Here is a 20,525-nt window from a genome sequence, read left to right as displayed (position 1 = left end):
GTTGGTCATCGAATACTATCGGGCTGCCCCTGGTGTTGTGGGTCTCAGGCTGCCTTTATGTACGGAGGAAGAGTTTTTGGGCTCTAAGTTAGCAGATTATACAGCGTTGTTCCTTGAGGCTTCACATGCTCGTTTATGTGCTTTCCGGACAGCCTTGGAGGCCTTTTGTTTGGGAGCAGGAGCTACCATCAATTGGCATAAGTTAGTTGGTTTTTGATCAGTGATTCTCCTCTTGCAGATTGGGGTACAGATGTTGGTTTTACTTGGATTGAGAGAGGATGCTCTGCCAGATACCTTGGTTGTCAGGTGGGCGTTGACATCTCCCCTGCACAACAGTTTGCTCCAGTGCTCTTAAGCATTAAAAGCAAACTACATCACTGGAGTAGGAGGAAACTCGACTTGGCCTCTAGAGCTTTGGTGGTTAACCAAGTTTTACTAGCCACGACTTGGTTTATCGCTTCGTGCTGGATTTTTCATAAGGGCTGCATTGGCCAGCTTCGTCGCCTTATTCGGAACTTTCTTTGGTCAGGGCTTGATGGAAATGCACACACCAGGGCTAGAGTTGCTTGGATTATCAAGCCTAAGCAGGAAGGGGGATTGAATATCATTGACCTTGAGGTGCAATGTAAGGCTTTGCTGTGTAAGCTGGTTGTTAGGGGCTTTCTTCCAGGCACTGAGCCGTGGAAGGACTTTCTCATGTCGTAGATCACGAAGTGTGTCCCTGTTCGCGGAGGTGACTGGACTCTCAGCTCACGCTTTATTTTTTCGGATGCAATTCACAACTCCCCTTCATCCCCCCTAGTTAGGTGCCTCCTACGGGCCTGGGACTACCTGAGGAGTTTTTTGGTACACATCCCCCCGTGTTCAGCAGAGGAAGTTAACCGGCAGCCCATTCTGTGGAATGACTTGATCTTAGATGTGCATGGTAGGCCTCTTGGGGCAGCTATGCATATTCTTTGGGCTGGCTGGGAGACCCTTTGCCCTACAATGTTGGCTCGGAAGAGGTTTCAGAGCCTCACCGAGGTACAGAGATTGGATCTCACGCAGCATTTGAGAGGCTCTAGTCGGAGGATTGCACAGATTGATGGAGCCATTCCCAACCACTGGATTACTGGATCTTTCTTGGAAGACCGTCATCATTCTTGGTTTGGGGTTTTTTCTGGGACAAGTGTTCCTCTTCAGGTTATGGGTCTCCCCTTGCCTAGGGAGGATGATGTACCGGTCTTTTTTTCTGTACAGGATGGATGGCAGTTGGAGAGATGTGACGTGCAGGACCTTATTGAGGGCCCCCAGATTCGTCCAGTCAGAGTTGTTGGCAGGTTAGGGAAGCACGTCTTTGTTGACCCCCCCCAAGGGATGATCACAGAGAGTGTTAGCCTTTGGTTGTATGGTGGTTGCCCTATCAGACATTTGCATTGGGACCCCGGTGAGTGGGTGTGGAAGGATGCTTGTAACCCCTTCAAAAGCATGCCTTTTTCAGTTATACGGTGCGGAATGCCAGACATCTTATCTTGGGACACATTCAGAGTGTCCCTACTCTTAGACCCCATTGGGAATCTTATGGCATTTCGACTGACATTCAGAGGGTTTTTTGGCGGAGATTGTGGCATTCTTATAGAAAGCCACAGATTTTCTCCTTTATCTAGGTTTCTCTTCATGGTGGTCTGGCCACCAATCAGTGGAGGTCAGTTACTGGTGCTTGCCCAGCATGCCCTAGATGTGCAGGAGCTTCGGAGTCAGTTTACCATCGTTTATGGGAATGTAGAGAGGGTTTGGTCGGCGATTGCACACCTCTTTGGTAGGATTAAGAGGGATGCTATTTTTTCATTTGGCTCTATCATTTGGTTGACACAGTCTAGGCCTCAGCTGAGATTCAAGGGGACTGACAGGAGCTTGGCCATTATGGTTAGGCAAGGAGTTGCTCGGCAGTGTTGTCTTCAGGATTTGCCACTTTCACACTTTGTCCGTCTGGCACAGAGGTTAGACAGTTCTTGGGAGATTATTGCTAGCATCTCAGCCTGGAATATCTGGAAGGCTAGATGCACCGAGGCCATTTAGGGTACTCCTGTTCTTGTTTCTTAGTGTCTTTGCAGGATTTGGAGTGATATTATTCACACCATCATGGCTACCTGGGTCAGAATCCAGGGATCTTTGAGGGTTGCGAAGAGGAAGCGCGGGGGCCAGTTTATGAGAGAGTGGGACATTGGTATCTTTTTCACGTCCTCTCATTCGGGACCCCATTGGCAGCACAGGGCTCCTGATTGGTTGAGATCTCCACCTTTTTTGGTGTGAAATCTCCATTTTGTAAAATTTTTTCATACTTAATAGAATGATTGGTCACACCTTGGCCAAGATCTATGGTTTGATTTTGGAGCATGAGCTTAGTAGATGGTCCGAGGAGCAGAGACTCAAAGCACCAAGGTAGGCAGGCTTTAGGAGAGGGCACTCCACACTAGATCATATCTTTACACTAAGGGGGATCATTGAGGAGGGGAGAGCTCACGGGCATCGGATATACTACTACTTTAAGGATTTCCGCAAAGCTTTTGATACCATCTCACGGGCCAGACTGATGAGGAGACTGTAGGATATGGGAGCGCCAGCAGAGACGCTTTGGGGGATCATTACACTCTATGAGTTAGTCACAAGTAGAGTACGGGCTCTAGGAGGTGACTTAAGAGATCATACACAGCACTATCAGGGTGAAGCAGGGCTGCCCCTTGTCTCTCCTACATTGACGAGATCTCGGATTACATAGACAGACAGGGAGGACCAAGAGCACATTTAGCAATAGTCATGATATCGATCCTCTTGTATGCAGATGATATTGTTCTTATTTCTGATTCAGAGGGGCTTCAGAGGCATTTGGATGCATTAGAGGCACGGGGACCTCACTGCAAACCTTGAAAAGACGGTCATATTTCTCCTCACTGCCCTTACCCCAGGAGGATGAGAGGTGACATCTACCCTTTGCCACCTAGAAAAGAAGATAGACATGATGTTAGGAGGGAGGAGGAGATACCAAACCAACAGGTACCACAAGCTCAACAACAGCCAGGGGAGTGAACCTGATTGGGGTGGATGAAGGGGTGGATGTCTTAGCCAATAAGAAGACTAGAGGGATAGAGGTTGAGGATGAACCAAGACCTTCCAAAAGGAAGAAGGGGAAGCAGGTGGAAGATCATCCCAAGGAGGGTAAGAAAAAGACCAAATCCGAGAGACATATTGGCATGCAGGACTTCCCCTTAGGTGCTCATGAGGAGGTTTAGGATTTGACAAGAGATCTTTAGCAGAAAGGACCTACTTTGACTTAGCCCCAGCTCTTACAGTTATGCCCCAGACTTAGGTGAATGTGGAGTAAATTGGTTAGCACAAGAAGCTCCAGGAAAGAGAAGAAGGAAGCCATATTAATGTGGTGAAAGTGAAAGGGGATAAAGACTATTTGCCAATAATGGATGCCTGGGTGAATAACCACAGAGTCCCAAAAGTGTATATAGATGGTGGTGCACAGGTATGTGTGATGACACAACAGACAATGGAAGCCTTGAGATTGAAGGTAGGTGCACCCTCTGAATTCAGAGTCAGAATGGCTAACAGTGCAAGGGTCAGATGCCTAGGGATTGTGAAGAAGCTACAGGTGAATGTACTGGGACAAGGGGCTGAATTGGATGTACATGTAATGCCAACCAAGTCAGAAGCTTACCCACTTATCCTTGGGAGGCCATGGCTGATTGCTATGAGGGCAAGATAAGACTGGTGGGGAGGGCATTTGATTTTGGGGCTGGACCAGCTTGTAAGAAGGCAGATTAGGTATGATATGGCCAAGGGAAGGAAGCTGATTCAGGACAGTAGTACATCAGAGGAAGAGGATGAGGAAACAAGCTCTGCAGAAGACTTAGAAACTGAGGAAATTAGCTCAGAAGATGATGGGGAAGAGGTCCAAATGCTGGAGCCAAATTTAGATCTTTTGTGCTTGTCTATGCAGCTATGTGCAGAGGAAGGAAAGAGGCTAAAATCTGAAACTGAAGTGCAGCCAAGTAGGGAAGAGGTTTTGCAAAAGATGTTGGTCAAGGACCTGCCTGAGGCAGAGAATTGAGAGCATATGGGTATGCTGCAGAAATTTCCATATTTGTTTCTCTCTTCTTACACACAAGTTAGAGGAGTATCTGCAATACAACATCAAATCCAGTTGAAGCTAGGAGCCAAGCCAGTAGTTCAGAGGCTGAGGAGGTTGGGAATCATACAACAGCAAGTGCTGAAACAAGAGGTAGATAAGCTGTTAAAGGCAAGGTTTATTTTCCCTGTGGATAACTCTGAGTGGGCTTCCCCAGTCAGTACTCTAAAAAAGAATGGCAAATGAGCAATAAATGCTCTCCTGGCTGTCCAAATGAGTGAAAATCAAACTTTTACAGTCCCGAACACTGCATACAACAGTCCCGAACAGAAATTGGGCAAAAGCCCCTTGACTGCAAGCTGATTTCTGAGGATTCAAGGCATAAAAGTCTTGCCTGCTGCTTTGCCAAGCTTAACAAGCATAAAATCTTGAAAAGCCCCTTGATTTAAGATCAATTGCTGATCATACATGGTACATTAACGCACATGAAGGCATCCAGAGTCTTCGCGATGCTTCCCCCGGCCACATATACATCCAATACATGAAAGCCCCTTGATTTACAAGCACATTGAGTGCTTGTCAGGCATCAACACATTGCCCAAAGCATCAAATGCGATTGCCTGCATGCAAATCAATCCAATCGGCACAAAAGCCCCTTGATTTGCACTGCAATTTGCTGCAATTTTGCCGGAATGTCGATTTCTCACATCATACAGCATGTATGAATGCTTAATTGCACAAATACATCAAAAGCCCCAAATTTCGACATCCAATTTCTTGCAAATTGATCTTGATTGTGACCAATGTCACCCAATTTTGCCAATTTTGCTCAAAAATTGAGCAATTCGGCACCTGTACATGCTCAATTGATGATTGTACTTGCTCAATTGCAAATCCCAAAAAAAAAATTGAAGCAGAATACCTTGTAATTTCTGGTTTTTTGTTTTTGTTGCAGGAAAAAGGGGTTGATGAATTTGGTGCTGCTGCTGCTGAGAAGGGTGCTGCACGTGTGCTATTGCTGATGCAGAAAGGGGGGGGGGGGGGGGGCGCTTCTTGCTGATGTGCCTGCTGCTGTGCAGGTACGGACGGCTGCTTTGTAGTCGGGCTTGAGCAGGTCGACTAGGCGTTGAATGTGAGAAGGTGACGAGGAGCGAAGGGCCAGCGCTACACGTCGCCACGAATGGATGCACGAAAAGCTCCACGCTCGCCTGCCTCCCTTTCGCACTACGGGTTCGCACGTAAGCGTGTTCGCCTGTTGTATTGACGCCCGCCTGCCTAGTGGATAGCACTACACGCGACGGAGGTGCTGAGGAGTGAAGGGCCAGCGCTACACGTCACACAGGAGGCGCTGAGGAGCAAAGGGCCAGTGCTACTGTTGACGCGAACTTGCCCCCCTTCCAGCCGTCGACTTCGCCTAGTAGCCCACCATCTAGCACCCAACGCTTGAAAGCTGCAAGCGCACGAGTGGTGAATTCCAGCCTCGCTTCTTTGTTACGCTTTGTGGCCACCAGCGCCTTGCTGCTTACACTGCCTACGACTTGCTGCGAGCGCTGCTGCCTTGCACTGGAGGTGTGTGAAGCGACCCAAGCACTTGTCCCTACCGCCCGTCAGGCTCCACTGTTCTATGCTGTAAATCGTCGAAGAGAGAGAAGCTTCTTTCTATGAGGAGAAAGTCTTCCGAGCTCTGATACCAGTTGAATGGGGGAGATAATTAGGGTTAGAGTTCATGTGGGAGACATATACAGAGAGAAGAAGGAGAGAGAGAGAGTTGTGGGGATAAGTCAACTCATAAAGATGAGTGTGTGACTCCCCTATCACACATGTATATTGCACTAGTACATATAGTGCACTTAGTACATTAAAAGTACTAAGTGTACTATGTACTATAACTTATGGGCTTGTACACACTATAAGGGTGGGCATTATGCCTTTACCCCAACAGAAGAGAGAGAGTCGAGGGCGGGTGGGGGCGAACAGAAATGCAGGCAGCGAAGAGAAAAATAGGGGGCGAAGAGAGAGAAATGCAGGCAGCGAAGAGAGAGAGTCGAGGACAGGTGGGAGTGACAGAGGTTCGAAGAGAGAGAAATGCAGGTAGCGAAGAGAGAGATCGAGGGTGGGTGGGGGCGAGCAGAAATGCAGGCAGCGAAGAGAGAGAGTCGAGGGCGGGTGGGGGCAGCGAAGAGAGAGAGAATGCCGAACCGTAGAGAGTGCATCTTACCCAGAAAACATCCTTCACAGACATGCTTTGAAAGTGCTTGCATCTTTGGCATATTTACCACCATATCATGTGAATGCAACTTAACCAGACTGCCATAGTTGAGGTACCCAAATCTTTCATGCCATAAAAGAGTGTCTGCAACCACTGAATCCTTCACTGCAAGTACATCCACAACAGCCCCTCTCTCATAAGCATCGAGAGTATACAACCCTCTGGAAAATGTCTTGGTGATCACTATGGCATTATCATGCTTGAGGTCATAGACCAAGCAACGGTTGCCATCAAAGACAACTTTGAAACCAGCTGTAGCAATTGCTGAAACTGAAATCAGATTTTTCTTTATACCTGGGACATAAAGCACATCCATAAGTGTGACGGCATTACCTGAGACTGATGTGAGCTCAACCTTTCCAATGCCTCTAACTAGATATGAAGCATTGTCAGCACATGTCACAGTGCCTACCCTAGGTGTAACATCCAAGGAAACAAATAGCTGTCTGCATGATGTAATGTGCTTACAAGCACCACTATCAAAGAACCATGTGGACATAGAATCAATGGTAGACATAAGAGCATCATGCTCAGAGAGATCATAAAGATAGGTAACCACAAATGCCCAATTATCGTGAGCAATACTGGCTGCCTCATTCTTTTCTCCTTCATTATAATCATTGGGCACAGCAAGTCCAGATTGCTTTTTCTTTTTCTCTGAAGCAATGCACTTTCTGCATTCTGATATCCTGAGGTGCAATGTAAGGCTTTGCTCTGTAAGCTTGTTGTTAGGGGCTTTCTTCCAAGCACTGAGCTGTGGAAGGACTTTCTCATGCAGTAGATCACGAAGTGTGTCCCTGTTCGCGGAGGTGACTGGACTCTCAGCTCATGCTTTATTTTTTCGGATGCAGTTCACCTCTCCCCTTCGTCCCCCCTAGTTAGGTCCCTCCTACGGGCCTGGGGCTACCTGAGGAGTTTTTTGGTACACATCTCCCCGCGTTTAGCAGACGAAGCTAACCGGCAGCCCATTCTGTGGAATGATTTGATCTTAGATGCTACGGAGAGGAAGCGTGGCCAGTTTATGAGAGAGTGGGACATTGGTATCTTTTTCACATCCTCTCATTCGGGACCCTATTGGTTGAGATCTCCACCTTGCTTGGTGTGAAATCTCCATTTTGTAAAAAAAAAAATCATACTTAATAGAAGTCTCCTTTCTTAAAGAAAAAAAAACTTTTGCCTCATGTCAGACACCACACATAGGCAATTATCTTTCATAAGATAATCCTCTTTGATCACATATGAGGTATGTGCATGACCAGCTATCAAATCAGCCCAAATAGTGGCAAAATCGGCATACGGCTTTTGTGACAATGCATCTGCCACTACATTCTTCTTTCCTTGGGTGTGCAAGATTTGAAAATGAAACGTGGAGAGGAAATTGGCCATCCTCATATGCTACTCTGACAATTAAGTTTGGGTAAGAAAATACCTCAGAAATTGGCCATCCTCATATGCTACTCTGACAATTAAGTTTGGGTAAGAAAATACCTCAAACTCTGGTGATTTGTCTTCACAGTGAAATCAGCCCCGAGAAGATAATGTTTCCATATGGTCAATGCATGAATTACAGCCAAGAGTGCTTTCTCATAAATGCCAAGAGAGAGCTCTACATCATGCAATCTACAGCTCTCATAAGCCACAACATGTCTCTCTTGATTTAGAACAGCTCCTATGCAGTTTCCAGATGCATCATATTCCACACTGAATGGCTTTTGCAAATCCGGAATGATCAACAGTGAACCATGTGTAGTTAACAGTGGACCATGTGTAGTTATATCTTTCAATTTGAGAAATGCACCTCTCTCAACATCAGTCTATTTAAATATAGCCTTCTTCTTTGTCAAGTCATGCAAAATGCCGAATAAACATGTGGTAGAAAGAGCATAGTCCAAGAAAACTATGGATCTCATGTACTAAGGTCAATTCAGGCCAATTCTGAATTGTATCAATCTTTGCAGGATTCATCCGCACTCCGTCTTTGGACACAATATGCCGAAGATAGTGTACGTCTGATAAGAAGAACTCGCTCTTCTTTGCATTTATGAAGAATTTATGCTTACGGAGTTCTTCAAAAACAATAGTCAAATGAGCTCTATGCTCTTCTTCAACCTTCGAGAAGACTAGGATGTCATCAAAGAAGACACTTGTAAATTTCTTGTACCCACAGAACATGCGATCCATCATTCTATTGAATGTAGGCGGAGCATTCGTAAGACCAAAAGGCATAACAAGATACTCAGAGAGTCCAAATGTTGCCGTGAAAGCGGTTTTATATGTATATCCTTAGGCACCATGCGTACTTGATGATACCCACTCTTGAGATCAATTCGGCTAAAGCATGCCCAAAACTTGTGCACATATGCATTCACCGTTTTCACTTCATTTTGTTTGACTCAATCCCAGTTCATTGTTATCTCATTTAATGCATTGGGAGGCAAGAACTTTCCATAAAACCTCTGCTTGAACTCTTCCCATGATCTAACAGGATTTGGGAAGAGCTTCTCAATAAGCCACCAATGAGCAATAGTACCTTTTATAAACATGCTTACATGCTGGATCATGAATTTTTGAGTGAAATCCTCATCACTAAAAGCAAGGGCCTTTGACGCATCATATTCCCCATGATATGTATCAAACCTAACACAAGACTTCGATGCATTAGCTTACATCTCAATATGTTTGCAATATTGAGATGGTAAACAACCATATTGTTTGAACATGGCAGACATAGTCTTCAAGAGAGCACGTAGGACAGCGAACACTACACAAGGTATGTTCCCTACCATCTGAACATGGTAGACACAATCTTCAAGAGAGTACGTAAGACAAGAGAACACTACACAAGGTATGTGAACATGGAGTCTTGCTCCTCCCTCCTACTAGTTGCTTCCATAATTGAGTGTTAAAGCTTTACCAATTGCAAGTAAAGTCGATATAAGTGGAAGTCTTCGTGATGGGAGCATCTGGAGTGTTGAAATCTTCAATTTGTCGTGATCCTTCACAACAAAAGTCTTCAACTGGCTGCAGGGAATCTTGGGAAAGCTTCCCCTATGGTTCAACTTGATAAAGGAAGGCTAAAATTAGGGTTTTCAGCCAAAAGACCAGAAATTACAGCAAAGAAAAGGACTGTTTTACTAAATTTCAACCATTGGGAGTGTGTAGGAGAGTGATTATGGCCTGGAAACACTCTTGGAAGCTTGGAAAACACTCTTACAAGCTTGGATATGGTGTAGGGAAGGAGAAAGTGCAGAAAATACCAGCCATAAAGCCTCTTGAAGTGGGCACCAACTTCTAGAGAGAGGGGAGAGAAGAGAGAGATGATGAGATGTCCATCCTGGGTGTCAGGCAAAGAGGGAAGGTGAGTTGGGATCCAAGCTAGGATTGGCCCATGGTTGGTTGCTCTCTTTGAACAAAGGAGATAAGGTCTGGGGGGTGGACATTAAGCTTTGTCCACCTCGAGACATCAGTGCGTGCGAACACAGGGCTAGTCATAATTTATAAGTGAGTTTTGGTCACCCAAAACTTAATAAAGTGTGTACGCACTCACTTATAAGTTAATGCTAGATCCCAAGGCTTAGTCATAACCAATTCTTACCACCTGTCACATACACATAACCATGTCAGAAGATAGTTTCACACACGGTTCACGGGCGAGCGTCCTCTTACCCAAAACTACACATTGGTCAAGCAAGCATGAAAACAGCATGCAAAATCAATTTGTAGGCAAGTACATAAAGATGCTATGCAATGCAACATTGGTATGGACAATCCCCGTTCATGTTTGGTATAGTCTCATGAACGGGGATTATCCATACCGATGTTGCATTGCATAGCATCTTTATGTACTTGTCTGCAAATTCAGCACAAAAATGCTATGCAATGCAGATGACAAGTACATAAAGATGCTATGCAATGCAACATTGGTATGGACAATCCCCGTTCATGAGACTTTACCAAAATAGACATGTTCCAAGCAATGGAACACCAATCCTCCAGGCATTTCCGGGCATGTACACGAAGGCACAAGTCCAAGCGGAAAGACAAATCTACAGTATCACATGATTGGCATCAATCCCCCTACATATTTGCCACGGACGCTAGTCCAATGTAGATACATAATGAGAAAGCAAGGGTGGACCAATTGGGTGGCCAAACGGTGACACCTAAGACGGTGTTACATGCCCTTCACTATACACTGCATGCCGGGAGTGGTCATAATGAGTAGGACGACACTGTCAAAAGTGCGCAGCGGAGATGATGACCAGATCTGGGAACACGAGCAAAACGCAGTCCAGAAAATCACAGCACAAGAGAGAGAGAGATAGAGGCGTGTAACTCTGCTCTATATACACAAGAAGATCCCGAGAAAATGATACAACAGTGGTGGGGAGCATGGGGCCTATTTATATGCCCCATGCATGCAGTCGGCCTGCGCTAGAGGACAGTCGGCCAGTAGTGAATACCTCCACGACTGTAGGAATCAGATCGGCCAGCCATCAGCACCTCCACGTGCAGTCGGCCAGCACCATGTGCTCCTGCCAACCATCTGGCATCCACCCACACCACCAAAAAATGGAGAAAAATAGGGAAAAAATACGGGGAGTGAGGAAAAATGATAAAATACGCGGGCACACCCACAACAAAGGCCCTGGTGTATAAAAATAGACAGGAGATGACTTCTAACACGCCCTCTCAACTCCTGGCTGTGAAACCAACCTGGGGTGCCGCCTGAGCGAATCTTGAGATAGCGACTTCGTGAAGAGGTCCACTGTACTGTCCTCCGTCGAACAGAACTCTAGCAAGATGTCATCAGCAACGATCTGTTCACGAACAAAGTGCCTCTGGATGACCATGGGTTCCTCCAATGGAAGCCCAAACCTGCAATGCAACCTCTGCATCCTCACCACCTCACAAGCAGCATCACAAGCAGCCCGGTACTCTGCCTCTGTCCGCGACAAGGCAAAAGATGACTATCTCTTAATGCTCCGTAAAACTGCTCCTGGGCCTGAAGTAGATCTCCTCGTGTCCGGATCTCCTCCCCAATTGAGTCACTCCAACCGTGGAGTCGGACTCCATCCAACAACCCCCTCTTGTGTACAAGAGTCCATGATCCTTCGCATGCCGCAGAAACCATAGAAAACGCAATCTTGCCTCCCAAAGAGTCATCCGCAACCATGAGCTCAACTGCCTCATCAGGAAGCTCCCGTCCAATCTGGTGTCCATCAACCAGATCAATGAACCATTCTGCTTTTGAGTCAAAGAGGCATCACACCGCTCACAAGGATCAACACCTGTTACGGTGCAAAAACAAGTCCTGGAAACCTGATGAAGACCACGCAAGGCCTTCTGAAACCTGTTAACCACCCCCTCTGAATCCGAAACCACAAAGCCTGGAGAAACCACCTCCTTCTGCAAGTAATCAACTGCCACCTGCCTGGCTTTCCAAAAGGTCCCCGTGGAAAGAACATCCTCATCTACAGGAGTTTCTTTGTCCCGAATACTACGAGACATCAGAGCATAAGTTACCTGTTCAGTTTCCTCTGACTATCGAACAAGAACTACCAACATCAGTTTTGGAGAGTTCCTTCCAACTGCTGCCATCTACTGGCAAGCTATCCACCATCTGGTCCCGGAAAGCCTGTACCTGCAGCGTATCCACACTTAAGTGGCCATTACCAGACTGCCACTCATCACAAACCTGAGGACCTGGTAGAGAGAGTGCTGAAAGCTTGTAAACTCCATTCTCCACTCCGCCTTCCCACACCACTTGGCCTGTTGCTTTGTCTCGGAGAGCAACAAAATGCTCATCAAACTCCACCCGTACGCCAGTCTTGCAAACCTGATGCACTGACAACAGATAAAAACCAAGTGATGGAACATACAACACCTGGCAGGAATGCTTCCCCCCCGTGCCATCGGGAACTATCTCCAACCTGCCCTCACTGTGAACTGGGATAGTGGATGTATCTCCAATAAGAATGTGACCAGAAAGCCTGCAGAGATCTTGTAAACCGGAACGGGAAGGAGTCATGTGCCTGAAAGCACCACTATCTAGAATCCACTCCCGAGTATCCGTTGCGGAGAATCCTCCAATCTCCTCCTTGCCTGAAGAAAATGAAACATCGGTGTCCACTACCTCTAGGTGCACAAAGCCGGAGTCTTCATGATTGCTACGGAGAAATCTTCACCCTTCTCGGTCTTCCGCTTGGGACACTGCCTCCAATAGTGGCCTTTCTCGCCACAATCATTACAGGTCCTCTCTGCCTTTAGTTTCTCGCGGTTAGTAACGGACTTCGTCTCAGAAGACTCCGACGAAGCCTTCCCTTTGCCCGTGTTACAGCCTTTCGACCGTTGGCCAATTAAGGCCTCTGAACCTCCACCCTGAGGAGGGTTCGTGAATCGTTCCTCCTGGTCCAGGACCATGGGCACAAGCTCCTCCCAAGTGATGGTCCTAAGCCTGCCACTGGTAATCAAAGACGAGTAAAATGCTGAGTACTGAGAGGGCAAGTGTGACAGCAACGTTATGGCCATGTCCTCTGACGATATCTCCTTCCCAGCCTGAAGAACTTCTTGCTGAACAGCCTGCAGCTTGTTAATATGCTCCCGCATCGTCCACGACTTTGCAGGGCTCATAACTCGCATCTGTACTTCCAAGGAAATCCTCTTCATGGGCGATACCCTGTTGTAAAGAGTGGGTGGGTGAACTAACACTTGCAAGTGGCTGTCCAGCAAATCAGCCCGCCGTCCTCTTGCTTCTCCTCTTCCCGAACAGTCCCGTACAGTCCACCAATCAGCAACCCCCCTCTTGCTCACACAAATCCCAAGAACTATCTAGAGCCTAGGCTCTGATACCATGTCAAAAGTGCGCAGCGGAGATGATGACCAGATCTGGGAACACAAGAGCAAAACGCAGTGCAAAAAATCACAGCACAAGAGAGAGAGATAAGAGGCGTGTAACTCTGCTCTATATACACAAGAAGATCCCGAGAAAATGATACAACAGTGGTGGGGAGCATGGGGCCTATTTAAATGCCCCATGCATGCAGTCGGCCTGCGCTAGAGGACAGTCGGCCAGTAGTGAATACCTCCACAACTGTAGGAATCAGGTCGGCCAGCCATCAGCACCTCCACGACAGTGTAAAACAGGTCGGCCAGCCATGAGGTGCAGTCGGCCAGCACCATGTGCTCTTGCCAACCATCTGGCATCCACCCAGACCACCGAAAAATGGGGAAAAATAGGGAAAAAATACGGGGAGTGAGGAAAAATGATAAAACACCTCATAAGGGCTGGCACACCCACAACAAAGGCCCTGGTGTATAAAAATAGACAGGAGATGACTTCTAACAGACACACGGACAGAATAATAAGTGACTACAAGACTCGACGAACAAGGGTTGTCCCCATGGATGAGTTGAGGGGCCATTTTAAATGATTCCTGCTGCAAGGCGGTGGAGTCGGTGGAGTTGGGAGAATCTTCTAGCTGTGGTAGATGCCCATCAGAGTGACAGTGTGGTGCTTTTGATGCCGGTGCACTTCCGTTACTAGATGGTCCACTGAATGCTCCAGGATGATTCAGTGAAACGGTCCAGGTTAGGGATGATCCAGTGTGGCACCCTAGGATAGTCCAGTGTGGGCACAGATGACATTGTCATCTCAAATTCAGCCGAGTGTTTACAGACACTTGGACGCATTGGAGAGGTTTCGCAAGGAAAGAGACCTTACTTGCAATTCCGGCAAGGCCAAAGTCATGGTCTTTAACACGTTCTATGATGTTGCATCATGGCTATCCTTCGTGTACAGGGATGCCCTTGTTGAGATTGTCAAGAGGTATGTATACCTCAGAGTGACCTTGATGGGTCCTCACTTTCGCATGACCATGGCCGCCACTAATCAACTAGCGAAAGGCCATGCCTTCCTAGCCCATCTAGAGAGGCAGTGTTTCCAGCCCCACTTGCAGGAGCCTCATACCAAGTGGTGTTGGCTTTTTGACGCTTTGGTACGCCTAGCATCCATGTATGCTGCAGATTTTTGGGGACCAGGGCTAGGGAAGACTACCTGGAAGAGCATAGAGAGGCTGCAGGTTATGATGTTGTCACGCATGATGAGAAGTAAGATGTCGGTGCCGCAGAAGTTTGTGCTAGCAGACACTCCAGATTTCAGAGGCCACATCCCTCTATCCGATAGCTACAGATCCAGGTTATATTTTGATGACATGGTGAGCTCCCATCATAGAGGGGACATGCTATGATTGTTTTGCATCCTATTCTGGAGGAGGATGGTATCACTGTATGACCACACTTTGTCATCATGTAGCATCACGTGGATACTTTAGCTCATGTAGCTAGTTTCGTGCAGTTTTTTCTTTTCCATGCTTTGGTATTCATCATGGATACATTTTACTACCTCATAGACCCTTTGGGCCTTTTGAAGATGTTAATATATCTCCTCTGTTTCCTTCTCTTTGTGCGTGCACTGAGGACATTGCTATGGAGGACTGGATCTGCCAACTTTGCTTTAATGGAGGTTGAGACAGATGAACATTATATTTGCAGATGCACAGTTTATAACGAGATCCTCGAGAGATTTTATTGCCTCTTCAGAGAGGTACTTCACCACTTTCGATGATAACCGATTTCTCATATCAGTGTTGCTTGGGGCCCTACCTGATGGAGATCCACAGACATAGAGACCTCCTTTACAACAGTGCCAAACCCAAATCCAGGACACCTCACAGCAATCCATCATGAGCTGCTTCCAGGTGACACAAGAGTGCAGCACCATGCATCGACCTAGGGCCACTGGAGTCCAAGGACCCTCCCCCCCCCCCAGCCGCCAAATGCCCTCTGGCTCAAGGTGGACCAACATGTAGCAGCTTCAGATCTAGGAGATTCTACAGACACACAGCCTCTGCAGGCAATGGATATAGTGAGCCTCTTTGGCGTCCTAGATTCACCAATCTTGGAAATTTTGGATAGATGATGATGTCTACCTACTATTAACTCTCATTGTGCCCACATGAGCTCATGATGTACCTGTACTCCTATGGTTATCATTGCATAGGTAGCTATAGTTGGTGGCATACAAGTAGTGTGTTAGTGCTAACTTGTTGCTAAGACTTTATTTTTCTTTTCAAATAATTCGAGATATTTATTGAGCTACTTTCCATGTTGTTGAAAATCTATTCTTGTTGGACAGTTTTCTCACATGTTGAGATTTCTTTTCAATATCTATAATTTCTTAAACCTAATCAAATGTGAGCTATTCTAGAGAGGTCAGTAAGGCCTCCAAACATTTCATCAAACGCAATGTTTGGAGGCCTTTCTATCATATAACTTCATTATTGGGTGTCTTTATGTCCTCCTCTAAAGTGTGTGTTCATTAGTTCAATCTAACAAACTTACCCTCCCATGATTTCTTGCAGGAACTGGCTGAAATTTTTTGTTCCAGCACTGCTACTGACAACCGCAGTCCTTGTTTTCACATTACATAATTTGAAATCCGGAGGAAGGTTACAAGATAAATTTGGAAGAATTATTATCAGGGAGCAGCCTCCTTCAAACACTTTGCAGAAGATTATAGCTTTGAAGGAGGCTTTAGCAGAGGTGGAGATTCAAATCCAAAAAGTCAATATAGCACTCTTAAAGTTTCGCAGTCTTGCTCTAGCTGGGCATCCTCAGGTCTTTTCTCTGACTTCTGGCATCTCTTTTTTAAGGTTTTAAGGATATCGATGTGCATGATAATGGTTGATTTGTCTCTCAGGTATGTACATGCTTAAATTAGCATCTCTTTTTTAAGATTTTAAGGATATTGATGTGCATGATAGTGGTTGATTTGTCTCTCAGGTATCAGGTATGTACATGCTTAAGTTATGAAACTATTTTTTGTCAAAAATGCCTTCCTTTCTTGTGTGTAGTTGTCCCAGGCTTGCATTTTGGGCCTTGTGCTCTTTTGAGCTTTACTGGGGCCTGATCTTGATGGAAAGGATGGTGCTAGGATTGAGAGGTTGCAGAGGCTTATTAGGAGCAATCCCTTATTACCAGTTGAGGTCATCCTCACCAAGTTCAGAGCTTCACCTATTGAGGTTAATGCAATTTTCTAAGCAGTCACTTAAATGCATAGGACTTGATCCATAGCATCTGGTGATGTATCTAAGATTGCACTTGCCTCATCCATACAGCTGGCCAGCACCTGAACTGGTGTTACAGAGGGCTCTAGGTTGGAATGGGGGCAGTGGAAGGTGGATAATACTCCAATTATACGACAAGCTGAAAAGCATCAATTTGGCAGCAGTTGATGATTATGTATGTCAAAACGTATGAAACTTTAGCATAGAAAGGAGCTGAGGTGGGTAATGTATCCAGATGTATATAGAAGTGTAGCAAATTATTGCCAATGCATTAGGAGTTCATAGAGACTGATTTTGTTGTGTCCCACCTAGTACCCTACTGCGCAGCATGTTTTGTCAAGAAAAGTTGACAGAAATCCAAAGAAAAGTGTCGAAATTAGTCACGGCCAAAGGAGAGTTTTGGGGTGTGAGCTTGCATTCTAGGAATTTAGGAAAGATCAAGAATCTTTACTAGAGTATTCTTATGCCCGTCTCTCTCAAACAAGCAGGATAGGTTCAGCTTAGCCTAGAACTTGTACAATTTTCAACAAAGCCAAAAGAAAAAATACCTCCTCAATATCATCAAATTTTAGTTCTAATTAAATTAAAATGTGAAGAAAATGCTCGTTCAACTACAATTTCCTCTTCAACTCATGGCGAAAAGGATTGATGTTAGGCTCGGTAGAAAGAGTTTTCCAAACACTGCTCTCAAGCCGTATCTTGCCAGTCTCCATGTTGGCTTGGGCTAGAGCTCGTACAAGTTGCTCCTCCAAATAACCTTAACAATGCCCTTCATGTCAATGAATCACCAAGCGGGGACGCTTTTTCAATAAGTCATAGGTTGTAGGTCAGTACTTAATTATTTGGCAAGGGATGATATCATCTGTTATGCTCTTACAGAAACCTGCTTAGAGATCCAAGCTGGAGTAAGTTGGAATTTGAAAGATTCTGTTGGAGTTATGCTAGTTATAAAGTTCTTTAATTACTTTCATAGTGTATACCATAAGGCAACACCTCTTTCATTGCAAAACTTTGATTTTACTACTCTTTAAACAGGTAGATCAGGAAGAAAACTTTTAGGTCATATATTTGGTTATAGAAGCAAAGATTTGGGAGTAGAAAAATCAGCTTTAAATTTTGACTTCTCTTGGCTTACGACCAAAAAGGATGATATAGACCTGAAAGAGAGGAGATATATTAACTACACATTGAAATCGATAAAATGCTTTAATGTTATGCTTAATCTTATAAGTTATATCTACTTAAACTATATTATTAGTAATACTATTTAAAAATTTCATAAATCATATTGTACAAAATAATACATTTTTTTCGTGAAAAATATTTTTTGGTATGAAATAAAAGGGGCAGCCAGAATTCTGAGTTCTTCAGAATTTGTGACATGTCACTGGATTACTCACCTGAATTTTACCCTTTTTCTTTGTATTATTTGCCAAACAATAGAATGATTAAGAGCGATCTGGAAAGCTTGCAAGAGAGTACAAGAAAAGTTAAGATATGTTACCAGACACAATGGAGAACTAAATAAAGATTCAACTTGCAATTGAAACTGAGATCAAAAGTATTAATTGTGGGCTAATGAGTTAATTCTAGCACTGACTCTTAAAGCCTTTATAAATCATCCCCTGCCCATTGGCAGATGGGGGAGATCCACCGTCATGGTCTGGAGTCACGAGAGAGCAGATCTGAACCGTATAGTTAGGAAGCATTATTTTGCAGAATCTTCATCTGGTTTTCTCACCTGTTACCATTCATCACCATCCATTCTGAGTGGCCAGAAGGTTTCCCCTGTCAACGTCCATTCTGTTTGCTGAGTTGCTGAGCTTTGCTTGCATGCTTGTAGCAATCAACATTCTGCTAGATGACCTTCATTGGAGCAAGCTTGGCTTCCCCAGACCATGACGGCCGGGGAAGGCCGTCAGTCGGCCTTTCCCAGGGGAAGATGGGTCACCAGCTAGTCCTGGCTCCCATCTTCCTCCTGGGAAAGGCCTCCCGATGGCCTTTCCGGGAGGCCTTTCCCTACTCCATCCAAGTACGGTGGCTTCTCATGATCCACCCCTTTAGTGAGTGTGGACCTAACCTGTAAAAAGTTAAAACCCCTGTGAAAAAATTGCTGGACTTGTTAGGAGGGGAATTCTGAACTACTTTTGGTGTCATTAAGGATGTTAATTTTGCCACCTAAGAATTTCTTGAACTTCCGCTTTTTGATTTCCCAATATGCAGGGTAGAAATATTGTCGCTTTCACACTGTTGGGGGCTGCTTTGATCCTTCTGCTTGTTCCATTCCGGTATGTGTGTGCCTTTGTGCTCTTTGATCAGTTCACTTGTGAATTGGAATTTCGAAGAGGGACGGTGCGCAAGGTGGCGAGGCAGTTGAATGATTGGTGGGAAGCAGTACCCGCTGCACCCGTTGTAGTTCTTCCTCATGAAAGCCATCAGGACAGAGATGCAGGCAACATGGTTTCTAAGGTTGATGAGACACCCACAAAAGGTGAGGTCATTGCAGAAGCTGTAAGGGAATGGTTTGCAGAGAGCTTCTGAGGGGAATGCTACATCATGGAGCACAAACATAATGTTTTCAAGGTGGTTCATGTCTTGATCAGTATATTATCGATTGCATCTCGTGTATAAAATTTTGCTCCACAGCAATTAAGGATGATCATTACTTCCTTGAAAGAATGATAAGGTATACCGTAACAAGAGGACTGATCATTACTGGTACCATGTTTAGGCCATTGTTGGTTGATTATTGGCCAAATGTCTAAATGCCCATATAAGTTAAGTTACCCTAAGGAATGGACACAAATTGGAACAATAACATCCATATGAATGTTAGGCTATTGGTTGATTTGCCAAATGTCTAAATGCCCATATAATTTACCCTACAATCACATAAATGCTATTGTAGGCTTAAATGCTGAGGTAAGGTGTAGTGAGCAAAATTAGATTTGGTCTTATAGGTTGTATGCAGCAATACGAAACGCCTTGTAAATATGAATTGTAAATAGGAGAGAGCCTAGATGATTTTATTGTAGCCCTTGTGTCCTACATAATCTACTAGATGTAGAAGTTGAATGTTTCTTGACCAAGTAATGGTATTTGATTACCATGAAGATCGTGATTTTTTGGCATATAAGAGGTCTGCCATTCTTGAAGGCTTGAAAAGCCTTGATTCATAGTAGTGATTTGGGGATCAAAAGTAGGCAACCATATCCGGTTTGTGCCATACGTAAGACAATAGCTAGAAATAGGTACTTCTACTATTCCCACTAGTGGTAAACAAAGTAAAGACATCCCACAAAATCATTACATTAGATTGATATTGAAATAAATCAAAGTCATCAAAGCATTCAAGTTCCATCATATTTAGTATATAGATACAATAAATTTGCAATGCCATATGTTGAAGTCACTCTAGAGCAAGTAAGGATGATCATTACATCCTTGAAAGCATGATGAATTATAACATAATAAGTGAAGTTGGTGGCATTGGTAACACATTTAGGCTAATCGATGATTGCCTAAATGTCTAAATTGCAACATAAAATGCCCTAAGAATTGACAAAATGGGAACAAAATATTCCATATAAATGTTTCATTACATAACTAGGTTGAAATGAGCATCTTGCAATCATATATAAATGCTACTGAGGCTAATAAGGTTGTTCATCTGATAAGAGGTGTCACGAGCCAAATTAGATTTATTCTTATAGGCTATCTTTGTATGAAACTATATGAAATAGCTTGTATGTAGGAATAGCCTAGATGATCTTGCAACTACTAGGTCATAGCCCCATAAGGATCATTTTTTTTGTATAGATACGACTCATGGTATGCAATCATGAGTCATCATGCCTCATAGATCATAATGATATCTTTGATCATTCAAGGGAGTTGTAAGCTTTGTATGGATATGTGTTCGAAAATGGGGGTCACAAGGGTCCCCTATCTTGGGTGGGCCCCTTTTGTCCTCCATAATGTACTAGATGTAGAAGCTCAATGTTTTATGACCAAG

The 20,525-nt window shown here is 44.8% G+C and overlaps 1 protein-coding gene across 5 annotated transcripts in view; it reads left to right on the top strand.

Annotated features, from left to right (window-relative positions):
- Positions 1–19,420, top strand: part of LOC147611673 (uncharacterized) — a 153,446-nt gene extending 134,026 nt beyond the window's left edge. For 4 of the 5 annotated variants that reach the window (XM_086784715.1, XM_086784713.1, XM_086784712.1 and 1 more), the window contains 2 exons: positions 15,806–16,061; positions 18,734–19,420. In XM_086784715.1, the coding sequence (XP_086640841.1) occupies positions 15,806–16,061; positions 18,734–19,051 (574 nt within the window). In that variant the 3' untranslated portion in view covers positions 19,052–19,420. The remainder of the gene's footprint in view (positions 1–15,805; positions 16,062–18,733) is intronic. The other variant, XM_086784716.1, reaches the window with a different exon arrangement.
- Positions 19,421–20,525: the final 1,105 nt, after the last annotated feature.

The sequence above is a fragment of the Cibotium barometz genome, chromosome 47 (assembly GCF_041138505.1).
Source record: "Cibotium barometz isolate CiBa-2024 chromosome 47, ASM4113850v1, whole genome shotgun sequence".
NCBI classification, from domain to species: domain Eukaryota; kingdom Viridiplantae; phylum Streptophyta; class Polypodiopsida; order Cyatheales; family Cibotiaceae; genus Cibotium; species Cibotium barometz.
Note: the sequence above shows the minus strand (reverse complement) of the source record. Positions and strands in the feature narration are given on the sequence as shown.